The sequence below is a fragment of the Chelonia mydas genome, chromosome 7 (genome assembly GCF_015237465.2).
Source record: "Chelonia mydas isolate rCheMyd1 chromosome 7, rCheMyd1.pri.v2, whole genome shotgun sequence".
Taxonomy (NCBI): Eukaryota; Metazoa; Chordata; order Testudines; family Cheloniidae; genus Chelonia; species Chelonia mydas.
Window position 1 is genome coordinate 80,283,008 of NC_057853.1, and position 13,698 is coordinate 80,296,705.

Below are 13,698 nucleotides of genomic sequence, written 5' to 3' on the forward strand. Positions count from 1 at the left end.
AAAAACAGTACAGAAAAATACTGATCATCTGATTTGCTTGCTTAGTATTTGCTGCCATTCAGTTTTTGGCCCTCAATGGCAGGTTATTAGCTTGAACAAATAATAGTTTGATACTACAACAAACAATTGTCTCATACTGCAGGTGTTCATGTAGCATTTCACCATGCCATATGTAGAGTTTGTGAAGCACACAACAAGCAACAATAACTGGAAATAGAATTCAGATTACTATCACTTCTATCTGAGTACTTGCATCGCCCCCATCATTGCTGTATTTGAGCACTTTCCTTATACTCTGTACTGGAAATAATGAAATCACTCTTCTTTGGCAGCCTGTATGAGAACTAACTTGATTAGTTTAGAGGTTGGTGTGGGAGAGTGGGTGTGGTGTGTGATGAATGTATGAGTTGCAGTAATCAAGCATGGAGATCGTAAATGCATGGATTACACTGGCCATGTCTGTGCCTGATAAATGAGCGCAATCTTCTGGCCAGTCATGGATGAAAGTGAAGTTGGTTTGGTATTGGGGGGGTGGGGGGGGCTGTTTTGTTTTGTTTTGCTACCATGGCTGTTTGAGGATGCAACAGCACTGAGAATTCTAAAAGAACTTCAAGGCTGCTCTCTGATTTAGCAATGGGAGGGCAGATGCATTTGATAGTAGGAGAAATTAATATCTAGCTCTTTTCATCATTAGATCTCAAAGGGCTTTACAAAGGAGGTATGTTTAATTATCCCCATTTTACAGATGGGGAAACTGGCATAGAGAGGTGAATTGCCTTCCCAAGGTCAACCAGCAGGCCAGTGCCAGAGCTAGGACTAGAAACTATCTGCTAGGCTACATTGCACTGTTAGAGTGTAGGTGTTCTTCAGATTATTTCCGTTTTCTTACCAACATCATCTTTGTCTTGTTTTGTTTCGGTTTTAGTCAGCTGATTTTCATCCAGATGCAGATCTCAGCTACCCATTGAGAAAAATGGGGGATGGTGCTGCTTGCATTTATACATTCTGATAAACAGAGCATGTAATACCATCTGCAATAGTGCCATCTAGTGACACTAATATTATTTACAAGGGGAACTGTTGCCCTGTTTAGATACCTAACTCCTAGAATCAAGTCAAAATGAGGAACTAATGTAGTCAGCCATAATCTTGATAATTTTGCTTAACTTTTTAAATATTGGTAACATTTAGCTTGAAGTGTTTTTCAGATTTCACTTTTGGCATCAGTATCTAATGTCTGAACAGAAGGGTTCTTAATTCAACATCTGCAAGCACCACATGTCCTAGGACTAACTTCAAAGCATGCAATAAAAGTTTTAATTTTCCTCTTTATTGGGCTACTGCAGTTTCATTATTATTAACACGTGTTTTTTATTAACAAGTTTCCTTTCCACTTCAATGCTTTTTGAGTGCTGAAATTGTTTGGATTAATTTAGGTTTTATTAGAATTGAAAGTTCCAATATTGGTTATTTTAAATGAATATTTTCAGTCAGTCAGACTATGCTAGAGGAGCAATACTAAAAGATGGTATTCTGTCGCATAAAAGAGTCTATAGAAACTAAATTATCGTTATCTTAAAGAATTAATATATTACTTCATTAGAAAGGTTATAGTTTTACAAGTATCCTTTCTGTATTGATGTCTTATCGCACCGTCACCATATCTGGGGCTGTATACAACACGAGTCAGTCCCTGTCCTGAGAAGCTTTCATTCTAAAAGAGGTAGTGTGACATTTTGGGCTTCATCCAGGCCAGTTAAGGGATTTGGTCACCATCTGCTGCATATCTTTTGGCTGTGTAGTTGTGGTCCAGAGCTCTGACTGTAGCAGCCTATCAGCAGCCCACAAGCCTCACCCTGTCTTTGGCCGACCTGATAACTCCTTGCAGGCTGACCTTAGTACTCCTCCAGCCCTGAATTCACCTCAAAATTGTCCTATTGCAAGAACCACCAATCCCTCTCACTGGACCCTCAGAGAGAGGGTGTTAGGTTCTCTGCCTTTACTGTTGTAAAACACTTTAGCAAAAAGAAAAGGAGTACTTGTGGCACCTTAGAGACTAACCAATTTATTTGAGCATAAGCTTTCGTGAGCCAGAGCTCACTTCATCGGATGCATACTGTGGAAAGTATAGAAAATCTTTTTATACACACAAAGCATGAAAAAATGGGTGTTTACCACTACAAAAGGTTTTCTATCTCCCCACCCCACTCTCCTGCTGGTAATAGCTTATCTAAAGTGATCACTCTCCTTACAGTGTGTATGATAATCAAGGTGGGCCATTTCCAGCACAAATCCAGGGTTTAACAAGAAAGTCTGGGGGGGGAGGGCGCGGTAGGAAAAAACAAGGGGAAATAGGTTACCTTGCATAATGACTTAGCCACTCCCAGTCTTGATTCAAGCCTAAGTTAATTGTATCCAATTTGCAAATGAATTCCAGTTCAACAGTCTCTTGCTGGAGTCTGGTTTTGAAGTTTTTTTGTTGTAATATCGCAACTTTCATGTCTGTAATCGCGTGACCAGAGAGATTGAAGTGTTCTCCGACTGGTTTATGAATGTTATAATTCTTGACATCTGATTTGTGTCCATTTATTCTTTTACGTAGAGACTGTCCAGTTTGACCAACGTACATGGCAGAGGGGCATTGCTGGCACATGATGGCATATATCACATTGGTGGATGTGCAGGTGAACGAGCCTCTGATAGTGTGGCTGATGTTATTAGGCCCTGTGATGGTGTCCCCTGAATAGATATGTGGGCACAGTTGGCAACGGGCTTTGTTGCAAGGATAGGTTCCTGGGTTAGTGGTTCTGTTGTGTGGTATGTGGTTGCTGGTGAGTATTTGCTTCAGGCTGGGGGGCTGTCTGTAGGCAAGGACTGGCCTGTCTCCCGAGATTTGTGAGAGTGTTGGGTCATCCTTCAGGATAGGTTGTAGATCCTTAATAATGCGTTGGAGGGGTTTTAGTTGGGGGCTGAAGGTGACGGCTACTGGCGTTCTGTTATTTTCTTTGTTAGGCCTGTCCTGTAGTAGGTGACTTCTGGGAACTCTTCTGGCTCTATCAGTCTGTTTATTTAGTTTAGTTGTAAACAACTTTAATGTTGTAAAACACTCCTGTCCCTTAACTTTCTAGAAGCACACATTTTACTGAACTTACATAGCACTGATGCTTTATAATGAAAGCAAAACAAGTTTATGAACAAAAGAGTGTGGGTTAAATGATGCCAAGTAAAAGAGATAAAGGAAAGTGCATAAGTGCATAAAGGAAAGTGCAGCCTCAGGATATGTTTGTGACTTTAGGGATACTTAACCTAGTATTTGATAAGCCCTTTGCAGGGAACTGCTATATCAGAACTCAGTTTCACACAAAGATCATTTACTTTTTTTTGCTGATCAAGTGTTACATGATTTAGCAATTTGTGATATTTTTAAACTAGTGAAAGGGTTTTTTTATTTTTAGAAATTGAATATTTGGTTTAAGATTACTAAAAAAAAAATCTGCAGATTAATCGCTGACTGACCATTCCTCTAGTCCTAAAGTTACAGAGCAAAAGGTTGCAATAAATGAGTTTTTATAGTTTTAGGGCTGGGGAGGCAGTGGATAATCCCTAAAATGTCCTCTTCAAGCTGCCTGGATAGAAGTTACACAACCTTCATAGTAAATTAGAGGATTTTTGAGAGAGTCCACTGATATCAAGCACAATGAGGGTACTGGACTGGAAGCTCAGTGCTGGGGCTGAAAGAGTGTTGAAAGCTACATGCCATAGCTGCTAGAAAAAAAAAATTAGGGCACTAAAAATTATGCCAAGATTCTGCCATAGGAGACAACTCACAAAGTTTCTTTAAGCCAGTGCTGCATATCCAGAGTATCTGATGAATTATTGTTCCTGGACAGACATGATGGAAGCATGAGGTGCTTGTGGTAAATGCTGAGAGCATCATTTAGATTAATGATTACAACAAAAAGTGAACAATAGCATCTAAGAAGTTGCATTTTCTGTATGAAGACTATTTGTGAAAACTTAATTTCTGCGTCCACTTTTGTTTTTTATTATAGAGAAACTATTTGGGCGGGGGGGAGAACTCCAACTGAATCACAAAGTAGCCCTTGTGAGATCATAGCAAAAGCTTTGTTGTGCTATAGGCAAGAGAATGCCTAAACATTCAGAGGAAGAAATACTTTGGCAATTAAAATGCTTGATTGTGTTTTCTTGTCTTATTAAAGCCAATTCTCTATATTTTCCCTGCGTAGGTGCCAAATACTTTCTGAAAGCCAATCACTGCACAAAATGAAACCAATGAACCAGGAAAGTTGTCTCTTCTTACTGTTTACTTTTGTTTCATTTGCTTTTTACATTTTTAAAGGAAAGTATCTTACTCTTAAAACATTTTCACATCCTGACTTAAGTTTTTTATATTATTTTCTTTCTGTCATGCTGTGGTCCCTCCTTACACACGTTGACTCCCATTTAGCCTTGCTGATTAAATCCCTAATATCACTGATACATTTGGGTTTACTTTGAGAAAATAGACTTTACTTTACTTATAGTTCTGAGTTTTTTTTCCTCCCTACAGGTACATCAAAAAAGTTGCTGTCCTTAATTTTAAGCTTTGTCCCTAAGGCTTGTCTGTGTTTTCAAAGACGAGATAAGACACAAAGTAATGTAGTTATCAAACTACAAATCTGTTCATTTCAAGATGTATGTATTCTTGAAGATATGGGAGCTATCATAGAAGAATCTACTTACTTATTCTTCCTCAAGTGGAATCTGACATCAGTAGTAGAAGATTAGTCCATATGGTTCCAATAACAGGTCCTCAGAAACCGTTGTGAAAAACCTGCTGGTACTATTAGTGTGATACTTTTAAATTTGTAGAATGTATTGATTTCTTACCACTGTGCCTTTAGTGCCTATCCTAATCATAGCACAATGCTCACATATAGTTAAAATAACCCAGATTTGGGAAGATTGAATAGATCAGGGAATTAGGACTTGTCTGGCTCCTTTGCTTCTAGGTCACCAGTTAAAATCCAAACCAGTTTTGAGGATGATCAAAAGTTGTAATGTAGAGACCAGGGACTGAACGTAGGTGGGTCTCAGTCCAGCTCCCGGACGACAGCTGTCCACTTTTACAAAAGCTACCAGCACACCTGGCCCCCTCACAAGGAGATGGGCAACAGAAAGGAGAATGGGGCACTAGGGCTCACTTTTCCTCTCCACCCCAAACTAGGAAGCCATTCTAGGAATACTGCTTCTCCCACTCCCCATACTCCATAAACAGCATCAGCATTCTTTCAGGACTAGTCTACAAGAGGCCCAATCTCATCAGGCGTAGTCACCACCAACATTAGCCTCTGTATTGTTTTGCTGCCCTTCTGACACCATCTGCTCCAGGAGATAGCCTGGCCTGTTCTTCTTGCCCTACTAAAAAAAAAACCCTAAAAATCTCTGCCAGAACCTGTCTCCAACTTCTAGGCCCCATGGCAGTGGCCACGGTCGTGGCCATGCATGCAAGATTACACATGTAATGCCTTCAGGCTTGGCTCTGTACAGTATATCTTCCTCCAAACACAGCCTCCACAAACTCTTATCCATGCCAATGTGAGACAAGAACTCACTACTGTGGTGGACACAGCCCAACAATGACTCTGTCGGAGTTCCTTTCCTCCAACAAACACGGCCTATGATCTTAACCAATGCCTCCCTAATTGGTTGGGAAGCGCATCTCCACAATCACACAGTGCAGGGCAGATGATCATTAATAGAATCCACCCTACACATCAATCTCCTAGAGCTATGAGCTGTCTGCAACTCCTGTTGACGTTTCTTACCTCTTCTCAAACATCATACCATCAGAATAATGACTGACAATCTTGCCTGCTTTTTTTACATCAAGAGGCAGGGTGGAGCGGGGTCCCACTCTTTATGTTCGGCGGCACTTAAACTATGGAACTGGTTGTATCCAGAACAACGTCTCAATTTTAGCAGCATACCTCCCTGGACACCAGAACACCACTGCAGACATATTGAGCAGGAGGATCTCCCACAATCACAAGTGGAAACTGGACATGCAAACACTTCAACTCATCTTCAACTGCTGGGGCCACCCCACCATAGATCTGTTTGCCACTCAGTGCAAAGCCTATTGCCCTCAATTCTGTTCCACAGCAGGACTGGGAGACGCATTCCCCATAACATGAGATGCACCACTCCTTTATGCCTCCCCTCCCTTTCCCCTCCCTATTCCAAGTACTTCACAAGATACAGGAGGACCAAGCTTATGTCATATTCATAGCTCCAACATGACCATAGCAGGTCTGGTATACTTATCTCCTCCACATGATGGTATACCAACCAATCTCTCTCCATCTCACACCGCAGCTCCTTTCACAGGACACATCCTCCATTACAACCCATCCATACTCCACCTCAAAGCCTGGCTCCTCCATGGATTCAGAAGTAACCTGTTTGGACACAGTCAAACAGATACTTTTGAATAGTAGGTGTGACACCACCAGGTGTACTTAGGCGCACAAATGGACTAGATTTCATGGCTGGTGCGCCTCCCACCAAGGTGATGCAGCATGTACTCCGCTACCACTTATCCTGGATTACACCTTAAATAGACAGGATTATCCACAAGCTCCATTCGGGTACACTTGGCGGCAATCACTTTCACTGCCCTATAAACCCTACCTTTCCCTGCCCTATAAACGAACATTCCATCTTTGCACATCCACTCACAAAATGTTTTCTGAAGGGTCTTCAAAAGCTTTATGCTCATATCTGAGACCCAACCCCTGTCTGGGACCTTGTCCTCCTACATTCCCTGACTAGACCCCCATTTGAACCAATGGCAACTTGTTCTTATGTGCAGCTATCAATGAAAATGGCCTTGTTGCCATCCCTTCTGCCCAGTGAGTTGGTGAAACAGTGGCCCTTATGGCATATCCACCTTATACATTGTTTTATAAAGACAAAGTTACGCTACGCCCACATCCAAGATTTCTACCCAAGGTCCCAACATCTTTCCATCTCAACCAACGAATACACTTTCCTTGTTTCTTCCTGAAGCCTCACAGCAAACAACAGGAAGCAGCTCTACACATCCTAGACATGAGACAAGTATTAGCCTTTTACTTAGACAGGACTAAACCTTTCCAAAAATCACCACACTTATTCCTCTCCACCACCAAAAGATCCAGAGGCACTGCTATCTCTAAATAACGCCTTTCAAAGCGGATTTCGCAGTGTATACATTTATCCTATGATAGACAACCTCCTACCTCAATCAGAGCACATTCCACACCCTCATTATCCACCTTAATAGCCTTTCTCGATAATGTCCCCATTGATGAAATTTGCAAAGCAGCTACATGGGCGTCAACTGACACTTTTGTCTATCACTAAGCTATTACACACAAAGCCACAAGGGACACTCTCCTAGGACATGCTGTCCTATCATAGACACCCAATGTCACTCCGAAACCCCAGCCTTCCAATTAGGGACACTGCTTTCTAATCACGTAAAAGTAGAGAACCCAGGTCAATAGGTGGACCATGGGCCAAAGCCAGACCACCAGACCCTTTTCAACAGTCCCCAAAATCTTTTCATTTACTTACTACTATTATTATTATTATTTTATTTTCTATGGATGCTGGACCTTGACTATATCTTTGACCAAGAAATTTGGACCTTGACAAAAAATAATTGACAATCCTTACTATATGGACATCACTTGAAGATGAAGAGAAGGTTACTCACCCTGTGCAGTAAAGGAGGTTCTTTGAGATGTGTGTCCCTATGGGTGCTCCACTACCCTTTCTCCTCCCCTCTGCTTCAGAGTCAAACATACTGTGACATTCCTCTCTGGTGTTATCTGGACCGGTGATCGGCCAGGTCACTCCAATCCTTGACTGTAGGAGCCAGACTTACTCTGCTCTGCTGTGAGAACCCCCAGTCCTGGGCTGTTCGCACACAGCCTCTGACATGTAAGCTGCTCCCAGGTACTTGCAACCAAATGACACTAGCCAATTCTTCCCGTCACAGACACAACCCTAGGAACATCCATCTTGCAGTGTCCAGTTATGCCCACTGGATGCTGCAAGCTTATATGAGTTAGTCATCTATTTCTTTGTTAAGTTGTGTACCAGGCTTGTTATCCCAAGGGGAGCCTCTGACGTGCTTCAAACCAAATGCACTGCTTCAGGTAGAATAAACAAACAAATTTATTAACTATAAAGATAGATTTTAAGTGATTGTAAGTCAAAAGATAAGTCAGATTTGGTCAAATGAAATAAAAGCAAAATGCATTCTAAGCAGATCTTAACACTTTCAGTGCCCTTACAAATTTAGATGCTTCTCACTACAGGCTGGCTGGTTGCTCTTCAGCCAGGCTCTCCCCTGTGATCAGAGCTTCAGTCACTTGGTGTGGTGTTTGTAGATGTAGGTGGAAGAGAGAGGAAGAGCATGGCAAATGTCTCTCCCTTTTATCATGTCCTTTCTTCCCTCTTGGCTTTGCTCCCCCACTTCAGAGTCAGGTGAGCATTACCTCATCGCAGTTCCAAACTGACCAAAGGAAGGGGGATGATTCCCTCCAGAGCCTGACAGATTCTTTTGTTGCTGCCTAGGCCAGCGTCCTTTGTTCCTGTGAGGCTGGGCTGGGTTTGTCCCATACCTGCCCTGATGAGGTGTAAACTGCCTCTCTGCTCTTGGAAAGTTTTTGTCTGGGCTTGCTTTAAGCCATGAGGGTACATTTTCAGTCTCATAACTATATATATATATATATATGACAATATAACCTATAACATTACTGTAACAATTACTATAACACCCCTATAACAACCATACTTTGAAGCCTTCTGAAGACACCCGACACGACAAACTTTGCATTGGATACCACACAATCATTTTACAAGGCTGAACATGGGGGTGCTGGGTGTTCCCCTGAGGTACAGAGCATCACACGTCACACATACATTCTGCAGCAGAGAAGGAACTGGGGCAGTTGGACCACAGACCACTATATGTCCCATTCACAGCATGAGAGGGGAGAGGTGCGAATGTGTGGTCCGATGGGCACTGCTGATGATCTCCGACCCCAGGCACAGGGGGTGCTGCTGCACCTAAAAGTGGAGCACCCATCATAGGTGCCGAGTTTCTAATCTTCGGGGGGCGGGGGTGCTCTGCTCAATCCCCATTTCCACTCCATCCTTTCTCCCAAGGCCCCACCCTGCCTCTTCCCACCCCTTCCTTTCCCAGCCCAGTTCTGTCCCCTCCCCTGAGCACGCTGTGCTCTCGCTCCTCCCACCCGAGCGCCTCCTGATGCTGCAAAACAGCTGACCTGCCGCAGGTAGTAGGCACTGGGAAGGATAGGAAGGCGCTGATCTGTGGGGCCTGTGGATGGGCAGGAGGTGCTGGGGGGAGAGGGAGGTTCTTGTAGGGGGGCTGCCGGTGCATGCTCAGCACCCACCATTTTTTTCCCATGGATGCTCCAGCCCCGGAGCACCCACAGAGTCCACACTTATGGCACCCATAGAGAGACACATCTCAAATAACCTCAGTTACTGCACAGGGTGAGTAACCTTCTCTGTAAGTGACAGTAAATAGGCTCTTACTTTACTTACAAAAGAAGCATTACACAGTTTTCATGTAAAACAGTTAAGCAAGCAGTCTGCTTGCTGCATGTTATGAACAAAGAACTGAGATGTGGAGGGTACCAAGAATCCAAGCTCTGAACAACTCCATTGTTTCCTCAAATTGAAAAATGTTTTCTAAAATGTAATTTTTTTATATATTCACCCCTCAAATAAAACAACAGAACAACACTCGCTTATCACTGGTGTGAAGAAGGATTTGTATATGTGGGTGGTTTTTGTTCAATATGCTCTCTTTGTTCCTTTCATTCATATTAACAGAAGGTCATGTGGGTAAATTCCTGCTCTTCTCAACACACACTAAGGGCAGAAAGGACTAGAGAACAGTGACCTTGTTTTCTTAGTTACTTTGAGACAGGTTGGATGAGAGCCAGCCATATTTGCATATAAAAAAGCAGAAATTGCTGCCACATGTCACACCTGAGGGATGCACAATTGGATACCAAAGAGACGTATTCTAGCCTCAGTTAACTAACTTGCAATCTCAGTCTGACTTGATTTATGTATAAATTGACAATTTTGCCTGTAAGAGTGGGGGAGGAGATTAATAGGTAATTTTACTATATATTCCTTTTAGTACATCAGAAGAAAATTTGTAACTGAAATGTTTACTATAACTGGGAAAGCTGATTGAACTGTCCAAACCCAGACTAAAGGAGGAACTACATTAATTTTGAGCCTAGTCTTCTATCAAAAACAGAGAAAACTTTGGAAAACAATTGACGGCCTAATCCAACTCTTATTAGATCACTGCAAAGAGACCCATTTACCTCAACTGCCATTAGACTAGGCCTCTAGTGAGTAATACCTTCCCTTCTGACCCATCCACAGTATCTCTAAAGTTAATACAATTCAACAAGTTGAATATTTTCTTAGCAAAATTAGTATTCTACCACCCACAAATTCATAAATATCTTGGGAATGTGTCCAGCTTTACAAGATTGAGCAAATAACCTTAACAATGTCATATTATCTGAAAAAGATATATATTTGTGGTGTGTTTTTGTATCAATTTGATATTTGTCAATTACCCTGTCTTAAAAAAGAGGCATCCCTTTAAGAGAGAAAACCCAGGAACCATAATGTTTTCTCACCCTAATATCCTTCCTGAAATAAACATAGTAAACTTTTATGTTTGGATTGGAAGCTCTCAGTTGTCCTTTGGCATCTGTTTGATTTTTTTTTTCAAACATACTTTCTGTACTGAGGAAAAATAAAAGATTCCTGTCAGACAGAAAAAAGGCTGATAAAATTGCTGGGATAGGGTGGTTGTAGCTACATTCTCTGATTCTCGACTGTATTCAATTTTATGTCTGCAAGCAGCATACCATTCACTTTTTTTCTTCTTCCTTGGTGATGGATAGCACAAAAGGGCACTTACATAGCCTAATGAAAGTACATGTTATGTAATTATGATCCACTGACAAAAACAGAAGTTGCCTTGTAGTGTGTAGCATGACCCTTGGGGTTGCAAGGTATGGGGGGGGGGCGGGGGCGGTAATGAGAGATGGCAATGTTTGTATTCTGTGCAATAAATGTATCCTTGCATTTACTTGACATAAATGGAGTCAGTTAATCCTTTTCTTCGTGAATCCACTTCAGAGTAAATTTAGATCCTGTACACAATAAGGGCAGTTTTGAGGACAGCGAATTAATTTAATGGAAGCTACAACTTAATGTACAACCCCCACTCCTCTCAGTGCACTTTACTCAGAATTTAAAACACCAAACAACCCTAACACTACTTTCTAAAATGAAAAGTGTCATTATCACTTCCTACAATAACAAACTGCTAGTAAGATACGCTGTGTGAACAGGATCTAAATTTACTTCAAAATGTTCAAACAAATTTTAAGGGCTTCCTTAAACCACCAACAGCCATGAAATGTATGGTTAAGGCTAGGACAATGTTGTTAGCTCATAGTTTGGCTACATCTAACAACACTAAGCCCCTGATTCAGCTCAGCACTCAGTCCCATCCATAGCCACAAGTACTCTTCTCTCCCAAAACTGCATTTTCTTCCATTTCTTCATAAATAAAAGGAACCTCAGAATACCACAAAGGACCATCTCGCCCAGAATAGTAATCTCAGTCAGGGAGGTTGCTCTTCACCATTTCTTGGCCCCTTCATGCTTAACCCAATTTATTACACTTTAGATTCAACACATCAAGCCAAATTCTTCTGAAGTCATTTTAGGATTAGATTCAGCCCTGACCCAAACCAGTTTCCTATGCACTGCTCCTCAATGAGGGCTAGTTGGATGTCTAGTTGGACCATTCAAGCAGTGCTTTTAAAAGTGCAGCTAGAATACTGTACCAGTTTCAAAAATGGCTGAATGATTTTCTGCTCAGACTTTCCAAAATATTTGCTTTGGGACAGAGACACAGCGTGGGAGATTCCAACTTCACAAGTGATTCCTTTCACAAAAGCTAAGAGCATTTGCAAGCAAAGCTTTGATTCAGGCTGTGCGTTGCAAGCCTCCCTACTACTGTCTTTATCAAGGACCGGCTGGTGGGGCTGGAGTTAAGCAGACTCTTTAATGAACAAACTTTCTAGGAGGGACGAGGGGCAGTGGACAGATACCAACGTGTCTCCCCAAGAAAGAAGCATGTTAGTCCCCACTATAAGTTTCCCTGCATTTCATGCCAGGACTGGTCTGTAGGGTGATCAGCTCGCAAGTGTGAATTGGGACACTTTTCCGGGCGGGGGGGTGGGGGTGGGGTGGAGGCTACAGTTGCATATATAAGACAAGGACCCAAATTTCAGGTTATCTGGTCACCCTAGTGCTCAGGGAGTGGTCTAAACCTGAGGCTGGATGGGCAAGTGAAGCCCCGCTCTCCCCCTGCAAAGCGCTATCAGCGGGGTGGGTGGGAGCCACCGCTCCTCCCACGGGGCCCAGCGGGACCTTGCCTCAGGGAAAGATTTGGGGGGGGCCTCCCAAGTATCATGGGGTAGCCGTGTTAGTCTGTAGCCACACAAACAACAAGGAGTCCGGTGGCACCTTAAAGCCTAACAGATTTATTTGAGCATAAGCTTTCGTGGGTAAAAACCTCCCTTCTCCCGTGGGACAGGCGAGGTGCTGGCCCCCCGGCGGCTCTGGGTCCTGGACACCCGCTACTCATAGGGCACAGACCCGCCCCCCGCCGGAGCAGAGCCAGCGTCAGGCGCGGGGCCAAGCCGGGGCTCGCGCAGGTGCCTTCCCGGCTGGCCCTGCCCCCGCGGCGCTGTCCCCGCCCCCTGCCCGCAGCCTGGCTCCCTCCTCGGCAGCTCAGGGGCAGCCGGACAATGCGTAGCCGGAGCCCGCCTGAGCATGCCGCGGGCGCGCCGCGCGGTGCAGCTGGCGCCCGGCTCGCTGGCCCTGGTGCTGCGCCGGCGGCGGGAGGCGGCCGGGGAGGCGAGCGGGGCGGCGCTGTTCCGGGCCTTCCGCCGGGCCAACGCCAGGTGCCACTGGAACGCCGGGCTGGCGCGCGCCGTCTCCCGCGTCTCGCTGCAGGGCTGGCTGCGGGGCGGCGTGCTGCTCCTGCAGGGCCCCGCCGCCCCTCTGCAGCGGCTGCGGGACGCCTGGCTCCGCAGGGCGCTGCGGCCGCCGCAGGGGTTTCTCATCCGGGCAGTGGGTGAGTCTGCGGGGAGCGCTGGGCACCGCAGAGGGGAGGCGGGTCCCCAGGCTGGGCTGCTCTGTTAGGAGGTGACCCCAAAGGGGCAGGGAGGGAGCTGTCCCCATCGCACACTGAGGGGTGAGTGTGGCTGATCACCAAGCAAACCCCGTAAGGGGGCACCTGGAGAGAAAGCAGCTAAACTGGAAGGAGGCTGCCTGCCCTGTGGCATAATCCCACTGGGGCGGGGGAATATTTCTCCCTCCCTTGTCCTCTCTTTCTGGGGCTAGGGAGCCTGCCGTTGGCTTTCTGCTCCCCCTTCTCTGTGGCCAGAGACCGCTGGCCTGGCAGCGCAGTCTCCTGCTAAATTCGTAATTGCGACACAAACCAAAATATTATAAGTTAAAATGAATCAGCCTCCCTGGGTAGATGATGTCTGGTGTGAGGCA

At 44.4% G+C, this 13,698-nt stretch overlaps 1 protein-coding gene across 2 annotated transcripts in view; it reads left to right on the top strand.

The window, feature by feature from the left end:
- Window positions 1-12,922: 12,922 nt before the first annotated feature.
- Window positions 12,923-13,698, top strand: part of STOX1 (storkhead box 1) — a 31,714-nt gene continuing 30,938 nt past the window's right edge. The window contains exon 1 of one of the 2 annotated variants that reach the window (XM_037905144.2): window positions 12,923-13,270. In XM_037905144.2, coding sequence (XP_037761072.1) covers window positions 12,967-13,270 — 304 coding nt within the window. In that variant the 5' untranslated portion in view covers window positions 12,923-12,966. The remainder of the gene's footprint in view (window positions 13,271-13,698) is intronic. The other variant, XM_007054650.4, reaches the window with a different exon arrangement.